At 49.0% G+C, this 23,074-nt stretch overlaps 1 protein-coding gene across 2 annotated transcripts in view; it reads left to right on the top strand.

The window, feature by feature from the left end:
• The window catches only part of LOC106853687 (gamma-aminobutyric acid type A receptor subunit theta), a 74,268-nt gene that overhangs the window by 9,171 nt on the left and 42,023 nt on the right, over positions 1-23,074 (top strand). For both annotated transcript variants that reach the window (XM_014877086.2, XM_014877087.2), the window contains exon 3: positions 17,147-17,214. In XM_014877086.2, coding sequence (XP_014732572.1) covers positions 17,147-17,214 — 68 coding nt within the window. The remainder of the gene's footprint in view (positions 1-17,146; positions 17,215-23,074) is intronic.

A 23,074-nucleotide genomic window follows, 5' to 3' on the forward strand; every position in this document is an offset into this window, starting at 1 on the left:
CTCTTGTAAGTGCTCTTAGGCACTCACTTTCCAAAGCATTAGTTCCCTAGGAGAAAAAAAAGAAAAAGGGAAAAAAAAAAAAAAAAGAAGGGAAAAGAAAGCAAACTAAGACCATATTGCCCCAGGGTAGAGAAGGCAATGAGGGAATGGCAGGAAGATCCCACTTGAGCTCAGTGACTCAGCTGCTCTCTGTTGGTGCAACGTTCCCAGCCCAAAACTTTGCAAGAGTTCCAAGCAGATGGCTCTTTATGGTTTTCCAGCACCATTTGCAGGTCTTGGTAGTTAAAAGCAAGGTGAGGGCACTCTCAGCTCCTTGAGACTCTCAACTCCTCCTGGAGTGCAGGGCTCCTGGTGTTTCTCCTGGGGGGTATGCAAGTGTCTGGAAATGCCTGGTGAAAGCAGAATGACCGTGAAGCCCTTGGGATTGCACAGTAAATCCTGGGTTTTCACGCCTGTGGATCAGCAGCTTCCCCTGCCCCATTTTTAATTCAAATTTCCTTAAGGAAAATTAGCACTTCAGGGGTCTAGGGTTGCAATGAGCCTGTGTCCTGCTCCTCCTCTGCTTTGTGTCGTGGGTGAGGCTTCCCAGCTCTCATCACCCTCATTTGGGATATCCAAACCCCTCTTTGCTGCAATATTTTGGCCTTCGTCCACCCTGTCCCCTGCCCCTCCTGCTCTCATCTCCTCTCTGCTCCATCACACCTCCACCCACCTGGGCACCCAGCCCTGCTCCCATGCCCTGTTTATTCCCCAGTATTCCTTCTTCAGTGGCCACTCCAAATCCAGTGGAGCTGGGGGTGAAATCCTCAGCTTTTCCCTGTGTAACAGCATCACTTGCAAGCCAGAATTGTAAAAATAAATGATTGCTGATGCATAAAGTGTTGCAGTGAAGCATCGTCAGTGGTTCAGGGCTCCAAAACTGGCGGGGCTCAGCGGCTGTGCTGGCTGGCAAGGATGCAGCAGGGGATGGGGGGCTTGTGTTATTTCCCTGCCCCACCAGCCCAGGAAACAGCTGCTCTTAGTGGGGCTGTGCTGGAAGGAATGGGAATTTGGTTTCTTCCATGGTCGAGGCTGGTGGAACTGTTAAAGCCTTCCCGAAAACATCCCTGTTTTCCACCGCATGTCGGGTGGTGTTTTTTCCCAGGCAGCTAGCTTGCTTTGGATTTTTGAAGGGGAGGGGGGGAAATTTTGGGAAAAATGATTCAGAAATTTCTGAGAACAAGCCAAAGCATGCACATGCTGGGCTTTTTTTTTCCTGCCCTAAAATGTTGGGGGATGAAATTGGCAGCACCGACTGCAGAGCTGGCCCCTGTGCATGTGGAGCAGGTGGGTCCCCAGGGCCACCAGTGACCTAGCTGGCACAAGGACTGTGTGCCCACTTCCTGTGGTGTGGGGCAGCACCTCAGAGCATGATGCTGCTGCAGGGGGACCAGGGTGTGGGGCTGGAAGAGAGCAGTGGGTGCTGGTCCTGGGCTGCTGTCTGGGGCAGGAGCTGCTCATCTGCCTTTCTAGGCTTTAATTCTAAGCTTTCCCCTCCTCTTCTGTGGCAAAAAATGTTTAAATCTCAGAGCAGCCAGATTCAATTCTCCTTTTTCTTCTGAGACGCCTTGAGCCAGCTCTTTTGGGGCAGGGAATTGAGGTTTAGCAGGAAGGCTCTGGTCCCACCAGGGACAGCTCCTTCCTTGCCTACAGGAGGACTTGCCCAGAGTTGGGTGAACCTGAAATGCTGAACTCCTCCAGGAAATGCCACCCTTCTGGCCCCATATCGTGGCTGGGCAGAAGAGCATCTCTGGGTTTGAAAGCAGAAATTATGGATCAGGCTGGGGAAAGGAGTTAATTGAGAAGGAGGAGACAGAAGCTGTCTGGGAAGTCTGTAAACCCCAGTGTCACTCGAGGCTGAAGGAAAGGTGGATACCTGCTAGGGATGTCAGGAGTCCCACTTTCCTTCCTGAATAAAGAGCATTAAGAAAAGGCCATTCCTGGTCAGTAAAACTGGCTGCAGCTGTTCAGCCCTCACTTCCTCCCCAGTTTTTGTGACTTCTGGCTCCAGACCATGGGTCACATCCTCTCTAGGGCTAATCCAGAAGGAAGATGACAACCTCCTGCTGTTGTGTCTTACTTCATTAACTGAAGTGGCAGGAAATGAAAGGATCCCGTCCTTCTTGGGACATATGTGGATGTTAACACATTGCCACATGATGGAATGTCTATTTTTTTCACTTTGCTCTTTTTATATGAAATACATGCTGCAAGAAGAACTTGGAGGCTGTAAAGTCAGACACACAAGACTTCAGAAAAAGCCAGAATTGGGGTTTCTCTGGGGATCTATATTTGATCCCCTTGTGAGGGTGCATCAGGAGCCCCAAGGTCCAAGAGTTGCTTCCTCCCTACAGAGCCCTACAGAGCACAGCAAGATGCCATTTACACATGGAGCTGATTTTTCTCGTTCCCTTCACTCCAGAAGGGGACAGGCTGGGGACAGCTGAGGTGGCCACAGCAGGTGATTAGGGTGGGTTGAGGTGGTTGTCTGATGCCCAGCCTGGGACTGAGCACCCAAAGTCCATCTTGGTCTTGTGCTTTCCTGGCTGCTTTGTGCTCAGACCTGCTCTCCACACAGCATCAGCTGTTTTTATGACTGCTCTCAAGCACACCAGCACAGCAGGAGTGTGTTCACACGTCTCCCCCGAGAAGCCAAAGGTATCCCCTGCTGAGGGGTGCCCAGTGGAAATGTGATTTTCCAGGATGCTCTTCAGCACTGGAGCCAGGCACTGCCTGTTTGGAGCACAGCTCCTCTTGATTTCAGCCACAGCTCTGAGAGCTCAGCCCCAGTGCCCCGAGAGGGAGACATGCAGAGTTCACTGAAATCCTGAGCTTTGGGTGGGACAGAGCACACAGGAACCCTGTGACACATCTGGGCATGAAGAACAGGGCTCAGTCACAAAAACATCTTCCCTGTGCTGTGGGCTTCCCCTCACTCACTGCAGGGCGGGCAGGGACCCCACTGCCAGCACTGCCCTCCTGCAAATCCATCCTCTATCAATCAAGGGAAAGGAATGAGCAAGGATGCTGTGGACAGTTTAATTAAGAGCTGGCTCCATAACATCCATTCAGCAGTGGGCATCCTTCCACTTAACCTTCATCCATTTTGTTTTCCTCGGGATTTTGTTCTTGAGGGCAATAATATTTTAGAGTATTAGACCAGCCCCTTCTTCCAGTGTGACAGTGAACCTCTCAGTGCACATTGAACACCCTTGAGCATTCATGTGTGGCCACATTTATTATCCTCCTTTGGAGACAGGAATCCCTGGCACAGAGCAGTGCAGGCAGTTTTGGGGGAAGGCAGCAATGGAGATTCCCCTGAGTCTCAGCCCAAAACCGGCCTTGGGTTTCTGAGCCAGCTGTGTGCCTGCCACAGAGCTGTGCCTGCTTCTCAGGCTTTGCTGTCCAGTGGGGAACATAGAATTTTCTGTCATCCATTCCAGTGTACTTCCACTGGCACTGGAGCAGATGTTGATTCCCATTTTTATGCCCAAGCCTGTGTAGGATAAATGCATCTGGTTGCCCTTTTCCTTCTTTTCTCCCCTTGGCTGGTGCAGTCTCTCCCTGCAGCTCTGCTCAGGCCCTGACACAGCTGCTCTTCCAGCCCCTGGCAGGGCACTGGGCTAGCAAGGACCCCTCAGAGATCTCTCTTAAAACCAAGATCTCATCATCATTTTAACTAAGCTTTTATTCCAGGAATCTTGCCTCCACCCTTAGTAATAGACTTTTTACATCAAGATGCAATGTATTAGAGTTGCTGATTAGCAGCATAATTCCAATACTTCTTAATTAATTAACTGACTAAAAGCAGATTGTTGCTTATAGCCAGTCTGGAGGATGTTTGCCACATCACCTGGACCCATTCTCCTCCTCGACAAACATCTACGTAACACTCACCATTTCTGAGATTATTCCTGCCAGTAAACTTGCCTTTGAGGGACTGCCACTGAAAGCAGAATGTGAAAGGAGTGTAAAATCCATTAGTAGAAGTCCTTTTGATTAGTCAAAATATATTCCCACCGCCCTGGAGCTGTTCATCAGAGCAGCTTTACATACCTGCATTGTTCATCTCCTAAGACTCCCAGTATCCCAGTTAGCTAGAGAAGTATTTTTAATCCAAAAACATGAAATAGAAGAGCCAAGAAATGTGCTGTAGTTGTACTGCTGTCTGAAAGAGACTCTGTGTGTGCATGTCACTTTTCTCACCTATGTCTGGTTCAAAGAAAAAGAGTTGCAGGCTGCTACAGTGTCAGGCTGGCTGGATGTAAGAGGGTTATTTGGTGGTACTGAGAAATTTTGGTCTGTAAAATCCATTCTTGCAGAAAACCCTTGCTGGAGGTTTTTATATCTTGATATTTCATGCACTTGTTAAAGCATGACCAGAAACATGGATAGGACAAAAGATGTGTCTGATGAAGGCACAAGGTCTTTCAGAGGAATTCACATCTCATGTGTGAGAAAGGGCAAAGGTGGATGGTGGAGCACAGGTTGGTCAGTTAAAGAGATTTTCTGGAGATCTAGGGATTGATCCTGTTCCCGTGAAATGGAAGGAAGCAGAGCTCTTCTCCCTTCCTGCTGGGATGTGGGAGCTGCTGTTTGCTTTGAGCAGAGCAGGAATTTCAGGCTGGGTTGGGAAGCACTGATCGTGCTGTTCCTATAGGCTGTTTTTCTGGCTGTGGCATTTATCCCTGCTTCTGTGTCACAGCTAAAAACTCTTTTTTTTTCCTCTGATCTTTCTCCCCTCCCCTTTCTGTTTCTCCTGTTCTTTGCAGTCCTGCAGGGATAGTGCTGTTAAATAATTGTGCTTGTGAAGGGCTGAGCCTCAGCCCAACCTACTGTGTCCAGAATTCCCCTCCCCAGACCTCAGGACCTCTCAGTTCAGCTCTGGGATGACTCCGAGTGCAGTTCTAGTTGGAAGAGAGACTCTGTAAAATTACATCTTGTTGTTCCATATTTATTCTCCCTCAGTGGTTTCCATGTCAAACTTGCTCAGTTTACCAGTCAAAACAAGATATTTCTACCTGCCAGCTCTGCCAGCTCAGCCTGGGCTCTGAAAATCAAGCTGTGCTCTCTCTGCCCTGGACATCATCACTCGCCAGAAAGGATTCTCAAATCAGGATGTGATTTAGAGTATGCCCAAATATTATTTGTTCTTGGGTGGTATTAGGGGCTCTGTGTGACAGGTATCAGCAAGGCTCCTGTGCTGTGCAAATATTGACTTACTAATCTTCCCCACCACCTGGGGGAGGCTGGGCCACCACTGGGGCCATTCTGCACCTTGGGGACACCAAAAGGTGGCCGTTTTTTGGGGGTGATGCTGAAAACCCACAGCAGCACCAGGACTGGCACTGGGAAGCTCTTGTTCCTGCTTTTCTCTTATTTGTGAGAACAGACATAAGCACCTCCTGAGCTCTGGGTCATTGCTTGGTCACCAGATTGTGACCTTTCCTTCAGATGTGGTGTTCTGTGGGAACCACAGGGAACAGGCAGGTGGGCCCACTTCTTGCTGCAGAGAAATGTCATGGTATAGCCATAGCAAAGGCTCTTAATTAATGGGCATCAATCTTGTTCACAAATAGCTCCCCTTCTGATAGATGAAGTAGGAGGACTTTACTCAACACCCCTTCCGAGAAATTTTGTAAATTTGATCATTGTCAAAATGTTTTAAAAACCACTAAATGTGGCAGAAAATATATTTACTGTGTATGGTCATGTCACAGAGCAGTAAAAGCAGGAAGGGTGTCCTGCAGTGCTTCCAGCTTTCACTCTTGTGCTTGTGCAGTGAATCCCCCAGGGGCTGTCAGCAAGAAGGGACAGCAGAGCCTTCCCTGTCCCCATGTGAGGCTCCACTCTGAGCCTGCAGAGCCGTTCCAGGAACTGAAAGCCACGGTGGGCTTTTATCTGTGGCAGGGGAAGAAATTGGGTGAGTGCTTTGGTTCCTGGGATGCTTTGTCACCTGTGCTCACATTTGGGACAGGCAGCTGAGCTGGGAGAACACCAAAGTGCTCCTTGCTCTTTCACAGAGCACCCAGGATGGGTTTTCTGGCCAGCAGATCTTTCCAAACACATCCCCTCAGCTGCCTGGGGTGCTTCTTGCCCTTCTCTTACACTCTGTGAGATGATTCACTGCTCCCTTCCAGGAGCTGGGTGCTGGTGACACCACAGCAGGTGACATTTCCAGGCCAGGGGAACCTTGTGCCAGGGGAAAAGTCACGTCCAAGGGCTGTGCTGGCCAGTCCAATGGGTGATGCACAGAAAAGGGGGTGCCCATGGCAGTGGCAAAGCTCTGGGGGTAAGATCAGAAGCTGCCAGGCCAGGAGAGGAGGCCACCCAGGTCACAGAGGTCACCTGGAGAAGGTCTGCAGGAAAACCCACTCTCCTGGCCTCTGGAGAAGGATCTCAGCTTGGCAGGAAATTTTTGGAAGTGAGGGAGAGGGTAAGCTATGAGCTGAATTCTTATCCTCCTTTCACAGCAAAAATAGAACATTTATCACAAGTTCCCCTACATGTTTTTCTTCCCAATTGCACACTAGCTCCTTGCTAGTATTTGAAGCTCCAGAAAAAAAGAAATTGATGAGTACTCAAGTTAATAATGTGTGCTTATTGTGTTGATGAATTGCTGGAGATGAATATATATGTAAAAGCTCTGCAAGATTCACTCATCCATGCATCCTGAGTGAAAGCAATTATTTTGGTGAGCAAATGGGACTTAGTTTTATGTCTTAATAAAGAGGTTCTGGGCTAAAAGGCAACTTTTGCCCCAGACATTATTGCAAATCAAGTCTTACTGAAATAATGGAAACACCAGCACAGGGGCAATCTTTCAAAAGTGAACATCTTAGAATCCTTTTTCCTACTAAACTCTTGCAGTCCTTGGTCACCACTGAATTTTGTAAGACCTTCCCTGTCTTCAGACTGTGGAGAAGGGGCAGGACCACCTGAACAAATCACACCCAAGAGCCTCAGAAACAGAGGGATAAAAACTTCTCATCCCATGGATGACATTTGGAAAGGGGGAGGCTTGTTTTCATGTGTGTGCTTTGTTTCTCGTGATTCCTAACTGAGATATGAATTTAATGTAAATGTAATGATATTTTCAGGTCTGACTCACTCAATTTTTTCAATGCTTGCCCTGTAAATTGTTCTGACTTCCCGTGAGCATAACCTTGGGCATGGCACAAGTTTAGCACCAGGTCCCAACCTGGCTATCTTGTTCCTTTTGTTTTTTCCCCACATGCTGGGGATGCCCAACAAGATCCAATCCAGGAGTGATATCCTTTAAAAACAAGAGTCTGGAAACAGTGATGAGGAGGTGTGACTAACTCAAAAAAAACCTGAAAACAGGGAGGAAAAAAGAGAAAACACCTTGTTGCTGTCACTTTGATAAAAATGACAAGTCCAGGTATTTTGTTGTTGCTACAAACACTTCTAAGGCAGAGAAATGGATTTGATGTGAACAGAGGAGCTTGTGTTAACCCATTTAAATTAATTTGGCTCAGCTCATTTGCAGCTAAGGGGATTAGATGGCTCAGGATTTGTAACTGTGAGGGTGTTTTCCCAGGCAGGTCACTCCCTATAGCCCAGGCCAGGTCTGCAGTAGCTTTGGGGGGGATATTTCCAGAGCACACAAGAGAGAGGCTCCTCCATGGAGAAAACATTTATTGCTCACGTGCCAGGAAAGCTCCAGCACTGAAAAGTTGGGTCAGCACCTTCGTGCCCTGAGTGGGCAGGTGAGAAGTGAGACATTCCAATGGGCAGCTGGAGAGAAATTCCACAGCTGCCAGGCAGGGAAAACTGCGAAAAGACCTCCCCTGTGAGCCATTCTGACAACCTGACCTGAGGGGACGGAGTGTCCTGTGAAGGGAGGGAGTGGCTGGATCCTGTGGGATGGGATGGGATGGGATGGGATGGGATGGGATGGGATGGGATAGGTGTCCCACATACAGCAGCACCACCCTTGCCTTTAGGGGTGGTTTGGCTGTGAAGAAGAGGGTGGTGCTGTGGTTTTCCAGTTATTTTGCTGAACTCCTGCCTCCTGGCTGTGCAAGGAGTGTTATGATGCTAGGGGAGGTATTTCAGCACTTGGGATTCAGCCCTAAACCTGCTTTAAAACCTGTGTGCCTCTGTCGACCTTGTAGCACCACAACTGGCAGAGAAAATGAACATTGGGCATTGTAAAGAGTGGTTTTGAGGCTATGATGAGTCCTGGGGGTTGATCTGCTCAGAGACTGACCTGGGGAGCTGGAGATGGGGCAGCTGCCTGTGGTGTGTTCTGGTGCACAGTTAAATACCCTGCTGACTTTTGCACCCAAGAGTTCAAAATGTTTTGTGTTTGTGTGCAATCCTTCAAAAGCAGGGTGCTGGGCTGGGAAAGGAGGAGCAGAAGGGTGCCAAAGGCTTTCTGAGCCTGCCCCAGCTGGAGGAGCAGAGGCTCTGGCAGTGCCTTGGCTGGCTCTAGGAGATGGGGCAAACACAAGCTCTGAGGATCCCAGTAAAAGCAGAAGCACTGGGCTATTCCTGAGTCCACCAGCCCTTCCCAGGCAGGCAGAGCTGTGCCCCAGGGTTGCTCTGGCAGGTCCCTGGAGGGATTCATTCCCTGCCAGGATCCTGACAGAGGTAGGAGGGAAGTCTTCTCAGGTGGAGCGATGTGGGGGTGGCTGATGAGCGTGGGCACAATGCTTCACACTGCTGCTGGGGAGAAGGAGCCTGGCTTGTGTTGCTTTGCTGTCAGTCTACCATAGGCACTTGCTTGGCAAGCCCCACTGTCCTCCTGCTACTACTCTTGGTGGAGGAGAGCTGGAGGGACCTGAGATGCTCAGTGTCTCTGCTTTCCTGGGATTTGCTCATTGTAAACAGAGGGAAAGGTGATATTTCATAGTGCCAGCTCTGCAGAGAGGGATCCAACAGGGGAACAGCCAGTGTGTGCCCTGCAGAGTGCAAAGCCTCGAGACTAGTCCATAGGAGTGCCCCGGGGGACACAGGGAGGGCAGTGACCCATCCTCCAGGAGGTTGGAGCACTGCCCTCACCTCCCAGGGGTCAGGTCTGGATCCACCTTCTGCAATGCCCCTGCTCCAACAGAGTCCAATGGCAGTGACATCCCTGCTAAGCAAGCTGTTGTCTCAGCTGGGCATTGCCAGCTTTAAGGGAGGGTGGGAGCTGGCTCTCAGTCCTCTTGGTAAAGCTGCTCTCAAAGAGTTGATTGCTTGGACCCCCTGGTCAATGCCAGGTTGATGATGGTCAGTTCTGGTGAGGTGATGCAGTTGTGTGTCTCTAAATTAGAGCTTCACAAACTTGAGAACTTATTTTCCTCTTGCTTTGCTGTAACCTTACCAACTGTGCATCATCTGGGCAAGAGATTCACAAGCAGAAGCTGTTGGAAGACTGTTTTCATTGCTGAGGATGAAAGAGCTTTAAAAATCTATGTCCTGAATATTGACCTAGGCCTCTTCCAAGAACAGATGATGTTCTGAGTAGTCAGTAACATTATTTTAATGCTGAGAACCCTGTGTGTGTGTGTGTGTGTGTGTGTGTACAGGTGCTCTGCTGGACTGGGTCCACTGGCAGTCCAGATGCTGTCAGGCTTGGTGTCTGCTCTCTTGTTCCATTTTAAAGCCTGTACATTTGAGATCTTGTTTTTATTCAGCCTGGGTAGCTGTCTACCAACATCTTTTAAAATCAACCTTGATTTAGCTTCCTCTGTAATCCTTCAATCCCCCTGGGACAACTTGTACAGTGTTTTTGCAGACAGCTGATTGTTCTCTCTCACTTCCAAATTTCCATGGGTTACCTGCAATATCCCACTCTAATACCTACTAATCCATTAAAAATACCTGTGAGATAGATTAGGTAATCCACTGTGCCTCACAGATTGTGCTCCTTAACTCTCTGCTTCCCCTGGAACAGTCACAGAATGGGTGCTGCACCTGTCCTGGGAAAGCACTGTTCCTCCAGGAGGATTCCTCAGCCCTGGCTCAGGAGCAGGCACAGTTTGCTTGAGAAGATGTTCTGTGACTGTTCAGGTCCATAGGGACACTCCATGTGACAGCAGGCTGGGGCTGTGGCTGCTGCTCTCCGGGTTAACCTGTGTCTTTGCAAAGAGCATCTCAGGGAGCAGTGCTGGCAGGAACAGAGGTCAGCTCTGCCTGCTCTGCAAGGGCTGGGGCTCCTGCTTCCTCACTGAACAGGAGCTTCATTGCTTGCACCATGTTCATGTTTGGGTATTCCAAAAGTCTGCTCAAAATCTGTGCTGGGGTTGTGCCCTTCCTTAGGTGTTCCATTTTACTTTTGTGCTGTCCTTGATATCACCACCCTGGTGAGAGCTTCCTCCAGCTTGGCATTTTCCTTGGGAAGTCCCAAGTATTCCCCTTTCTTAAATAAATATTTCAAGTTCAGATGTCTGACTGGTTGAGGTGACAGTGCCAGGATTTCAGGAGAGGAGAATGGCACAGGCTGGAAATCCTCATTATCCTCCTTGCACAGGGTGGTGCTGTGCCTGGTGTGGTATGGATGGATGGATGGATGGATGGATGGATGGATGGATGGATGGATGGATGGAAACCATGTCAGGGTTAGGCAAAATCTCATTCTATGCATGGTCTCAGTGGTGTAGAAAGGGCCAAGCACCCCCTAAAGGAGTATGGGAAAATGTAGGAAACCTGTCATACCCAAAAAATGTTTTTTACCAGACCTACTTGGAGAGCAGCTGCAGTCTCCATGGGAACTAGTGGTGGTAGATATCTTTCCTGCCCCTGCAGAACCATGAATCCATGGGGAAAGAGCACGCATTGACATCCCCAGACACCCTGGAGGTCAGGGCTCTGTCTTTCAGCTCCAAAATCCCACTGAGAGATTGCTCAGCAGTGGCAAGTCCCTCATAAAACCTTTTCCCCCCCAGGCAAAAAGCCAATGCCAGATTTGCTGACTTGCCTTGAGACCATCTCTCCTTCTGGCAATGTGTAACAGTGCCCAAAAATGTAAAGCCATGGAGGGCTTTGCCCTTTGAAATCCAGAGGATTCCATGGGGTGACCTGCTGGGAGCAGAGGGAGAGCTTCAATATCAGCCTCGAAATGTGTTTGATGTTCCTGGCTGTTGTGCTAAACCTGGCAAAAGAAATGCACAGCATTGGCTCTGGGTGGGGGAGAGATCATGGAAATAAGAGTGAAAGAAAACCCAAATGGGAAAAGGATTGGAAAGTGTTAAATGGATGTTTAAACCTAGATTTTACTGGAAAAGTTTGAGTAGGTTCTTAAGGGACCCTGCTGAACTCGGTGCTTCTAGATGTCACTGCAAATCAGAGATGCTGGATGAAAGTGGTTCCCAGAACATTTCTGCTTTCATGATACATGGTCAACTTCTCTTGTTCCTCAAGCAAAGTTAACACTGAACTGAGTTTGTGCTTGATGCTGTACATAAGCTAAAATAAAAGGAAAGGAATGGGAAAATCAGTGTTGGGAAAGTTCTTAGTGACTTGGCTTGTGCAGCCTGCTGGGCTGGCATCTTTGAGACGTTGTCTCACTGTTGTAGCAGAGCCTTGGTCCTGAGATCTGTAAGCACAGCTATTATGCAGACAGCAATTTGTGAACTCCTCTTGCAATTTTCCTGTGTGCTGAAAACCCAGGAGCATTTCCATTCTGCCTGCACTGGGCTGTAGTAAATTTGAGTGTCCTGACAACAGGCTGGCCTCTGAGTTATCTTTTGGGTGGCTTCAAAAAGCTACGGCACAGGACTAATTAGCCCATCAGCCGAAAATGATTCAAGGCTATCTGTTTTGGGAGGGCCAGAGGGAGATTTATGAAGAGGATAAATGTTTTCATCCTGGCAGCAGCTTCTCAGCCAGCAACAAGCCCGATGCTGGATGTGCTGCCTTCTGCACCTCCAATTACCTGTGAGCTCTTGGCTCCCAACTAACCCCGTCTGCCAAGCCTTGTGTAACCAACTCATGGCTGCACTTAGCCGTGACGTGGGCCCTGGGTCTGAGCTGGAAACACAAAGCCAGGCTGCCCCGAGGTTCAGTGCTGGGAACAAAGCAGAGGCAGCAGCCTGGACAAGCCATTTTCTGCAGAAAGAACCAGTAGAGGCTGAACGCTCCTGCCTTGTTCAGGAGTGAAGAATAAGGGAAAAGTCCTGGCAGTCCGGGAATGGCAGGCTGTGTGCTGGTCTGTGGTGAGGCTGAGACTGTCCCAGGAGCTGGTCCTGTTGGGTGGGGGGTCACTGAAAACACAAGAGAGGCACTGTGGTTGCTGAGCAGCAAACCTGGCCCTCTCCCTGCCTGCCTGCACCACCCTGTCCGTGCAGAAACACTTCCACCAGGCAGGGCAGGGCAGCCTTGCCCGGGACTGACTGATTTGGGGCTGCCCTTCTGCTTCTGGAGGGTTTGGAGTGAGGAGCAAGGTTTTGCATGGATGGAGTCTCATGCCTATGGGTATTTACCATTGCAGGGTAAGGCACAGACCTGTTCTATATGTAGGTTTAGTAACTGAAGCCTCTAATTTTCTCTGGTTGGCTTTGTTTACTCAGCAGAAGAACTAAAAGCAGCTTTCCTGCTGCTGCAGGGATCTCAGAGACTGGTGATGCCACAGGCAGGGTGCAAGCAGGGAATGCTGAGGCTCATGCACAGAGCTGTCTTGAACAATTTCTCCTCTTGTCCAGAAGAGACAGGGCTGTGCTCCCTCCTGCTGCACGCGTGATGCACTCGAATGGCAGGAGCTCAGCTGCCCCTTTGCCATCTCCAACCTCCTACACGCAGAGAGCAGCTCCCAGGATGGGTGCAGCGGGCTTGGAGACGTTTCTGTGGTTTTGGGAGGATTCTCTACAGGGGAAGGTTTCTTTTTCTTTTGTCTGTATGAGTGTGTCATCACTTCAGCGGCTGGTTTGTGGATACCAGGCTTTAAAATAGAGATGTAGACAAATTGGCAAAAGGCCAGAGGAGAGCAGCACTAATTGTCAGAGCTTTAGAAAACATGACCTCTGAGGAGAGGTTGAAGAAATCAGGTGCATTTAATCTAGACAAGGCAGTATGGGTGGGGGAGGGAGGGGGATGTCATGGTTTCTCAGAACAAAAAAGCTGTTGTTAAGGAAGGATGATTGATTTATTCTTTCACTGTCGTGGAGGGGGAGAATGATGAGACCAAACTACATTTAAACTGCAGAGAAGACTTGGTTTGGATATCTAGGAAAAGCCTTCAGTGCAGTGAAATGCAGGAAGGTATTGTTCAGGGAAGCTGTGAAATTTCTGACACCCTGTTAATGCCTTTGTTCCTGTCGTTCAGACTAAAGAGTCATTTTCAGGCTGATCCCTGTCCCTCAGCAACTGCAAACCTTGGCTCTGCCAGCAGTGCCAAGTCCACGTGGTCAGGAAAGCAGGAACCAGGAACCTTGAAGTGCTGGCTGGAGTTCATAAAAATGATGTGGCTTCAGTGGGCCATAAATCGAGTTCTGTTCACCTGCCCACTGGTTTGGAGCCTTTTTGGCTGTGTCTGTGCTGCAGTTGGAGATCTGAAGGCAGAGGAGTCCAAGCTTGCTCTAGTGTTAACTTCCTTGGGTAGGAGTGAAGAGGGGACAGCTTGGACCTTAGCTCAGGGCAGTTGCCTGAGTTGTCACCCCCCTGTTTCCCTGAGTGTTGTGCTTTTGTCTTCAGTGAGCTCTGCAGGCTCAGAACCAGGCTGGGTCCTGGGAGGGATGTCCCAGTCCAGGCTGCCATCACCTCTGGCTGGAGTGCAGGCACACACAGGCTTGGAAACAAAACCTTTCCTCTCCACTTGTGCCGAGTTATTTCTGTTATCAATGTGACTGCAGGTGCTGGGGCTTTATGCATTATAAAATAAAATGTGAAAATAATAACTGGTTGCTGGGAAAATATTGCAGATTAGCACAAGTTGTTCTCTACCTTGACTGTATTTATATTTGACAAGTATCACTTGCAGAAAAAGGACAGGTTTTATTATAACTCTTTTGTCTGCTTCCCTTCCAACTTCCAGAGTGCATTATTCTCAGGCATCAAACTACTTTCGGGACAAAATGCTGGTGAACTCTCCAGTGGTGGTGAGAAACAGGGACGTGTGAGGGTGCCATTCACTGGTAAAAGTGGCAGAATTTCTCACACTCCCTCACTCGTGATCTTGCCTACAAATTCTTTCCAGGCAGAGGCTTTTTCTTGAAGGGGAGAAAGCCTAGTTCTTTGTACTCACTGGCAAGGCACAGATAAAAGCATGGGCCTTTAATATCAGGTTTACTTCTTTTGCCCTGTCTTGGATCCACAAATGCAGAGTTCTGTCTCTTCTGGACAAATCTACAGATGATGTTATCCCATATTTGAAATACCCTACTTTTGTATCCCTCTTGCCTGAAGCTATTAACATTGGCAGAATTTATGTCCTTTGTTTATTTTTCTGTACTACTTAAAGTCTGAATGTTGGGCACCAGCTGGCCTGGTTTTCCATTGGGCTGCACTGAGAGTCAGGACATATTTTTGTGTTGGCTGTGTCCATGCTCCTGAATCCCTGTCCTGAGCAGACTGGGAGCCAGCCTTCACAACAGGGCTGGAGAAGGTGAAATGGCTTCCCTGGCATCAAGATAAAGGAGGTGCAGTAAAGGCAGGAGTGGCATTTCATTGTTTGCAGGACTGTCACACGTCCCAGGGCTCACAGGTGGGCAGCGGAGCCTCCCAAATTCTCTGGTAGATGGGACGTGGAGGAGTTGGCAGTGCCAAGAGGAGCCCTGCTGACTCTGCAGGGAGCTGATCCCTCCACCCCAGAGCTGCTCCTGGAGCTGTGAGTGGGGAGCTCTGGAGCTGTCCCTGGCTCTGACACTGAGTCACTGCATGACCCCGGGCGCTCGGGTACCATGGTGATGAACACAGCACAAATGTCTGCACGGATACGATGGATTGCACCAGCTCTGGCTTTGACAGAGATTTGTGTATCCCCACTGCCAGTGCTCCCCTGCTCTAACCTCCCAGCCTGCTGCTTTTGGTGGGGGAAAGAACCCTTGGTTGGTGCAGGGCAAGGAGGGGATGCAGTGCCACAGAGGCACAAGCACTGGTGGGGACAGGCTGGAAGCCAAGCAGGCACTGGGGCACTCTTGGAGGTGCTGCCTGGAAAGGCTGACCTGGAACAGAGACTAGACAGAGCAAAAGGGATAAAATAGGAATTTATTGAAAGAATATACCTTGGGTAGTGTAAGAGCCTGGCTGGGGCTACACCCAAATCAAATCTGAGATGGATCCTGGTCATAAGTTTTTACACTTCTATAAGTTTTGGTTTATATTTATTTGGGTTAATTATCCAACCACAGCCCCATGCTATGAAGTCTCAGCCCCCTGGCTTGCCCCCTTTCCCTTGCTGTTGTTTCTGCTTTTTGGTACCAGTTGTCCTTGATTCTCTAGCTAGAAAGGAATTGTTTTGTCCAACTACCCTGTGAAGAGAACTTACTGACACCTAATATGAAGGTTCAGAGTTACACACTAAGCAGTAGGGATCCTAAAAAATATAAAAGCTAAAACCCAAGGCATCAGAGGGACCAGCACTGCACAGCAGAAAAGCTCTGGAATGGGGATCTTGTTTCTCCCAGGCTCTGCTGCAGCCCCGTGCGTGGCCCTGACTCTCCTCCTGTAACTAATTAGCCTGCAAGATCCTCAGGGCAACGCTGACTTCCTCCTCCTGCTATGGCTTCTATCACAAGACCCTGATTTCAGGGAAAAAAAAAATAAAAAAGACAAACTATCAAAGTGAGACTTCCTTAAAAGCTTTGCTGTGCCTGTGTCAGCCTCTGGCACGAAGAGGCTGCAGGAGCATCGTCTCTCCCTGCCGTGACTCTTGGTTATTTTCCCACCTGGCTCCCTAGTGAAGGATGAAGGTACAAGCACAACTAAGCTGTGTTTGTGAGGGGATCTTCAGAGGCTCCTCCAGGTCTCCTGAGCACCCCTGCCTCGGGCACCCTGTCAGCCAGCCCGGGGTGCTGGAGCCTGCACTGCCTCTTTAAGGAGATTTGCATAGCAGGGCCTAATTACAGTGGTTGATTCTGATGTTTTCAGTGTTGTTCATATTCCATTAAAGGATAATGCTGCTTAATTTGCAGCAGAGGGTCTCGGTGAACAGCACACCCAATCACAAGGCACCCCTAATGACACTGCTTTCCTACTTCTGGTAACACATAATTAAAAAATCACTTCATTTCCAGTTGTGTACTTCTCCCCTTTCCCCCAATCTCCTAATTACTTTCTAAGCCATTTCATGATTATCTGTAAATATTTCAGCACTTAGATCTACTAATGAGTGCATGGAAGAGTTAATACCTTGAGTGGCACAAAGGCTTGTCTTTCCCATTCTAGTGACGCATTGCAAGGGATCATTTTCCCACCTTGCATGGGTGAGGAAAGGGGCTTTTCTTGGGGTGGGATTGGGTTTGTGCTCTGCCTTGGTGGGCCTGAGCAGGGGAAGGGTAACATGCAAAAAACCCCATCTCCAGCTACAGGAGGGTTTTTGCTGGGTTTGGTAGTGGGTGTGTGTCTTACTGTAAATTATTTTCTATGGCTCAAACCCCACTGTAAGGACTGTCCTGTTCTCCAAAACGAGCTCTGCTTTGAAAAGCCACCTTACAAATGCTGCTTTTCCACTTCATAGATCTGTTTCCTGTTCTTGTCTGGTGCCTTGGGTATTAAAACTCACTTGGGATTTTCAGACTGAGTGCTCAGAGCTGACAGAGTGATGGAGGAGTGAGCTGGAGCATCTTTCCTGCCCATGGCTTCCATGGGCTTGGGTGCTGTGTTCTTTGTGTGGTCAATCAGGACCACCTTATGTGAGCCCACTAGGAGCCTACTGATGGTCTCTGAAGGGATTATTTGGAATAACCAGAGATAATTGTGTTACTAGGGGGTAATTAACTTCCAGGAATTAAAAAAATCAAGCTTAGGCTGCGCTACTCCTTGGGGTGAGTCTGTAAGTCTGGGAGTGAGAGAAATCTAATCACTTGAGCACATTCAATTCCATGATACTCAGGGAATGTGGGGCTGCTTAAAATGAAATCCATGCATTTCTAGGCAATTCTTATATTGCACATAAGAGAGGAGGACTTGAATATGGTCCTAACCCAACCTATTTGTGTTTCAGGTAACCCTGTCACAGTGGGAATGAGCATCCACATCTCCAGCATTGACCAGATCTCTGAAGTCAACATGGTAAGTTTGGAAAGAAAGAGAAAGAAAAAAAGAAAGAAAGGGAAAAAAACCCCCAAACCAACAAACTATAAAGTATTCTTCCATTTTTTGGCTGAGATTTACTTCAAATGGCTCCTTGGGGGCATCTGGATCTCTGCTGGCACCTCTGGAGCTTGTGGCATCTCATCCAAAGGAGATTCGTATCCCTTCTGTCTGTGCTGCAGACACCTCCCCAAGTCAGAAAAGCTTATGCCTTAAAAAAGTAGATGTGAATTGTATTTTTTTTGGTTGATACAAAGGTGGCTTTATGGTCAGTCTGGCTCTGCCAAGTTAAAAACACTGAATTTTCATCTGCTGGTGGTAATTCAACATTTCCTTGGAGATCTGTGCTGGAAGGAGGGGCATCTAATGTAAATCTGCTTTGGGGTGGCACTGATAGATTGGAGCTTTTCATACCACTGTGAACAACAAAAAAATTACCTGCTCAGGTGGCAATGGTTTGGGGTGAAATCTGCGGAGTTTGTTGATTACTTTGGTCATGGTTTAGGTTCACATTCAGGACTGTCCCTCAGAAGGCCTCAGCACCCAGCAGGGGCCGTGGATTATGTTGTAATTGCCTAAACTTGCCTTTCTCTCCCTTGTCCAGAGGCTTTTCCTCCAGACTCTTCCCCTTTCCCAGAGGCTGAGTGGAGTGGGAGGCTGCTGGCAGTTCCTGTCCAGCTCCTCACTCCCTGAGCCGTGCAGGAGGATCCTGGGCCAGTTTAGAGCTCTTGCAGCTCAAGTCAATTAAAGCCTTGGTGTCCCACTGCTCCTGTCCCATTTCTGTGTCTCTGGCCTCTCCTGCCCCGTTTCCCTTTCTGCTCTTCTGCTGCTCTGTGGAGGGGAGGAGGGGAGGTGACACACCCTGACCAGGTGGTTTTGTTTCCAAACTGCCTGAAAAGCCTGAATACCTGTTGGAATGACCCGGGGGAAGAGCCAGCCAGGAACCTTCATGTTCCTATGTGAAAGTTTCTTTTGCTGACTCTCTGCTACCATCCCAGCATCACTCAAATTCTCTGTGTGACCTGTGACACCTCAGTCCAGTGACACTGGGCAGTGTGTGTGGCCCTAGATTTGGGTACAGAGCCACTGGGTAGCTGTGCTTGAGTTTAGGCTCAGCTTAGCATGGCCAGATGGCTTAACCCAGTTCCATCTATCTCACCTGTCAGACCACAACTCAACTTTGAGTCATCTCCTCCCTCAGGCCCAGCTTGGACCTGGATGTTCTGGGATGCTGCACCAAATGTCACCCTCCAGCTAGAGCCAGAATGGACAATTTTGGGTCTGGATTTGTGGCTTAAGACCAAGACTTGCACAAACATAACTGGGAAGGGGTGAGGGGGTTGGTTCTCAGCTTGCCTGAGGCACCTGCCCCTGTGAGCCTGAGCAGGTGTGTCCCCAGCACAGGAGGGACAGGGACCTGTTGGACAGAGTCCAGAGGAGGCACCAGCATGATCAGAGGGATGGAGCAGCTCTGCTGGGAGAAAAGGTTGGAAGAGCTGGGATTGTTCAGCCTGGAAAAAAGCCAGCTCAGTACCTGAAGGGAGCCCACAAGAAAAACATTTTACAAGGGCCTGGAGAGACAGGACAAGGGGGAATGGATTTAGACTAAGAGAGTAGGTTCACACTGGATCTTAGGAAAAAGCTCTTCCTTGTGAGGGAGGTGAGCCCTGGCACAGAGAAGCTGTGGCTGCCCCTGGATCCCTGGAAATGTCCAAAGCCAGGCTGGATGGAGCTCTGAGCAGCCTGGGATAGGGGAATGTGGCCCTGCCATGGCAGCAGGCTGGAACAAGATGATCTTCAAGGCCCTTTGCAACCCAACCCATTCTGTGAAGGCAGCTGAGCCCTGCAGAGGCAGATGCAGGATGAACCTCCTGCTGGAGAGGTGTCCATGGGCTAAAAAGGCTGATCTAGAGCTTTGTCCAGCAGGCGTGAGCAGCACTTTCCAACATTGCCATGTCAAATGTGGTGCTCTGCCCTCTCCAGTGAGCCCCTGCTTCCCTCTGGCACAGAACTGGGGGAGAAACAGCAACAATAATCCCTCTGTGATGCACAGACTTCCTGGCATAGACTTTCATCCACGTGCTGCTCTGGATCCTGCAGAATCGGAGCAGCACAGTGATGGACATTGAGTGCTTTGATGGTGCTGGAATGGCTGTGGTCAGGCTGGGCACCACTGTCCATGCCACACTCCTGTGGGTGTGAAGGAATGTCAGTTCTAGGCTTTTGATTATCCCTCCTGGCTCTCTGTTTGACAAGAATAATCTTCTGCCCATTTTTCCTATGTAGATTGGGGTGGGGGAAAAGAGTGTGGAAAGGTTTGGGGATGGGAGATGAGGTGGCTGTAGGTGAGAATTTATTCAGGATCAAGATGTCTGAGCACCATGGTGAGGCAGCTTCAAAAAGGAGTTAAAAATCAGAATCATCTTAAAGAACAAACATTTAGGGAGCAGAAGAGTTCTCATGTGATGTAAGTTTCCAGGCTGAAGGGATTATATGTGCATCATTCTTCTGTGTGACAGATGCCCCGGGGAAAGGGCTGTGTTTTACCCCTGCTCTGGACATGGATACTGGCAAGAAAAACAAGGCATTTTTTTGGCATCATGTGTGCTTGGGAAAGGAACTGTGCAATGAATAAATTAAAGGCACACAAGTGAAGCTGGGTTGTCATGACGACCAAATAGCTTCTATTGTTCCACAAGGAGTGTTATTACTTACTGCCCCTTGTAGGATAATTAATTAATCCTCAGACATCCTTTTGGGAACAATGGCCCTGGTGCTGGGACTGGGCAGGGTGAGGAGAGCCCCCAGCTCTCCCAGGCCTTTCCCTGGGACTCCTGGCGCCTGCTGCCTGCCTGGTGGTGGGGAACAAGTGCTGTCAGTGACCAGACATTGCATGCTTCCAAAAGCTGCTTTCCACAGGAGTCCAGCTGGTTGTGGTGCTGTGGAGGGATCCAGCTCCATCCACGAGCACTCCCATGGGAACCGTGTTCCCAAAATGAAGATGTGGTGACATCCCTGCCCTGGAGGACACAGGGCTCTCTGAAAAGGCAGCACAGTCATGTCCTGACGCTGGATGTTCCCAGACACTGTGGCACACAGAATGCTTTGCAGCTGCCATGTGTGTTCTGAGACCCAAAGCTGATGCACCTTCCCAGATCCTGTGCCATGCCAGGCTGCAGGGTGTTCACAGGTACAGTGGGAACCATCTCCCAGTGATGAGAGACCAAAACTGCAGCCCTTGTTTTAAAAAGTGTCTCCTCCTGGCTCATGGCAGCTGCTGCCTGTGTGTGGCCAGCCATATTGTCAGCTCACTTTCTGGAGTGATGCTTTCTTGCTGTGTACCCCCCCTTAGCAAGGCTAAGCAAGGCTGAGCTGCAGCCTCTGTTCTTGTCAGTGATTAGAAGGATTATTTGCTGAGCCAAGATCAGTGACATCAATTGAAGTGTCTGGGGAAGGATGCCAGGGGCCAGGCCAAATAGGTATTGGGGAGGGCACATTTGAGTGGCAGACCCTCTGGGAAGTGCTGATCCATGAAGATGAAAGGCCTTGCTGGAGTCTTTTCATCTCCTGTACAAATTTGCAAGTCGGGGATTTGAAGGCAGGCTGAGAGGAGGAAATGCCTTCCTGCTGCTGTTGAGGAGCTCAGGTGACCCATGAAGGACAGAAGGATGGATCTCCTGGATAACTCACCCAGCCCATCTCCTTTGAGGTGACCTGGGAATGAGCTGCAGAGAGCAGGGTGATGCCTGGAGTGGCAACCTAGAACAGAGGCTGGACAGAGTTAAAAGAATAAACTTGGTTTTAGAAATTAAAAGTTTATTAAAGGCCTTTAACAGATACACCTCGGGCAGTGCAAAAGCCTCTGAGGCTACACCCAAGGTGCACAATGGTCATGAGTTTTTTTGGGCACGTATAAGTTTGGTCTACTTGCATGTGAGATGTTAATTGTCCAATTAGAGCTTCAGATAATGAAGTCACATTCCCCCAGTTTGCTTCCCCTCAATTCACTTTTGTTTATACCTTTTGGGGCCTGAGGTTTTGATGGTGACCTTGGTTCTCAGGCCTGGAAGGATTGTTCTGTCTGACCAAACTGTGAAGAGAGCTCACTAACACTCTGTATGGAGTTCAGAGTTATTCACTAATGCAGTACAGGACCTGAAAATATAAAAGCTAAAAATTTAAGGCATCAAGGCAACAACCTGCAGGTGTTTATAGACTCTTGTTGGTGTGCAGTGGCACTGGGGCAGTGACATGTTCATGTCTCTTGGTGTAGTCAGGTTACTGAGGAGTCCAGCAGTGTTCCTGAGCTGGGGAATGAAGAGCTCTGGCAGTGTGGAGCTCATGTCACACTCAGCTGGAGCAGCCTGTGCGTGTCTGTCCTTGTGCTTCATGGCCTGAATGCTGCCCAGAGTCCCTCACCCTAAGCTTGCCCTGGTGGTGCAATTCTGGCAGTGTCCAGTTCCAATGGCTTCAGAAAGAGCTGCAAGTCTTCCCCCCCTCTGGATGTCCTTTCCTCCAGCTGAGTTCTGCTCAGGGTGTGCTGTATATTCCTGCATGGTGGGACTAGACATGGACTAACCCTTCCAATGTAGCCTTTTCCCTCTCTAGGCAATCTCTGGGGGAATATTTTTCTAGCACCAGACACTTCAGACTCCCTTGAAGTATTAATGCACTATTTAAACAAGGAAAACTACCAGAAGTTTTGTATGCATTTGAAATAAGAGGAGGTTACCCTTCATAACGCTTCAATTTTCCTGCCCTGTGATCTGTGCAGTCCTAAACCTGCTCCCTCCTGTGTCTGCACACCGTAGACAGCTCGGAGCATCCAGCCATTATAGTCATGATTTCTTTGTGGCTCCTATAATTTATTCATCCCAAGATGCTCTCCTACATCTGCAATAACATCATTTCAGTTTGTTATAGCACCAGCTTTAAAGTTTTATAAACCTGGTGACAAGTTGAAAAGTTACAAGAGGATTGTTGCAGAGGGCTAGTGTAGGAAACAAGGCTTCCAGATAAAAACATTTGCAGGAATAGGGGTGTGAAAGGAAGGATGCCTGTGGGATTGCCAATTCTTTTTCCTGGGGGACAGTGTGCAGTGGGGAGGGGTTGGGGGTCGAGGCAGGATCTTTGGCAAAGCTGACCTTGATGTTTTGCTTCAGAGAATCACAGAATGGTCTGGGTTGGAAGGGATTTAAAGCTCATCTCATTCCAAAGCAGGACACCTTCCACTACCCCAAGTTATTCCAAGCCCTGTCCAAGCTGGCCTTGGACATTTCCAGGGATCCAGGGGCAGCCACAGCTTCTCTGGGCAAGCTCTTGCAATGCCTCACTGCTTCCCAGCCCTGTGCCCCTGCTGTCAGGCTGTGCCTTGTTGGAGTGACTGCTCTGGTGCTGGCACACTGCACTGGATCTCTTGGAGGTTATGGCAGGAAGCATCGTGCCTGTTATTTCCCAACTTCTCAAAGCTTGCTTGAAAAACAAGCTGTCTGCTTTGGCAGATTTCCCTGTTCAAGAGAGATGTAAAGCGTGTCTCAAGGCAGCCATGAGCTGCAAGGGTTTTCAATTGGCATTTAACCCAAAATGAAGTAGACCAGGTTTGGTGTGAGAGTGTTCCTGACCAGGACAGTTCTTCCTACAACCTGTTAGCCATCATCAGTGGGACATCACTCTTCTCACTACACCAAATTTTCCAGGTTTGGAGTGTGCTTGAAATACACTTTGTGGTGGAATCTGTCCTGAGCAGGGTTTGCAGTTCTGTTTTCACTGGAATATATGTACACCTGCAATACTGGACAAACACGACTTTGCTGCAATGTGCCCTTGAAAAGGATTTTCC

The sequence above is a fragment of the Sturnus vulgaris genome, chromosome 14 (assembly GCF_052056855.1).
Source record: "Sturnus vulgaris isolate bStuVul1 chromosome 14, bStuVul1.hap1, whole genome shotgun sequence".
Taxonomy (NCBI): Eukaryota; Metazoa; Chordata; class Aves; order Passeriformes; family Sturnidae; genus Sturnus; species Sturnus vulgaris.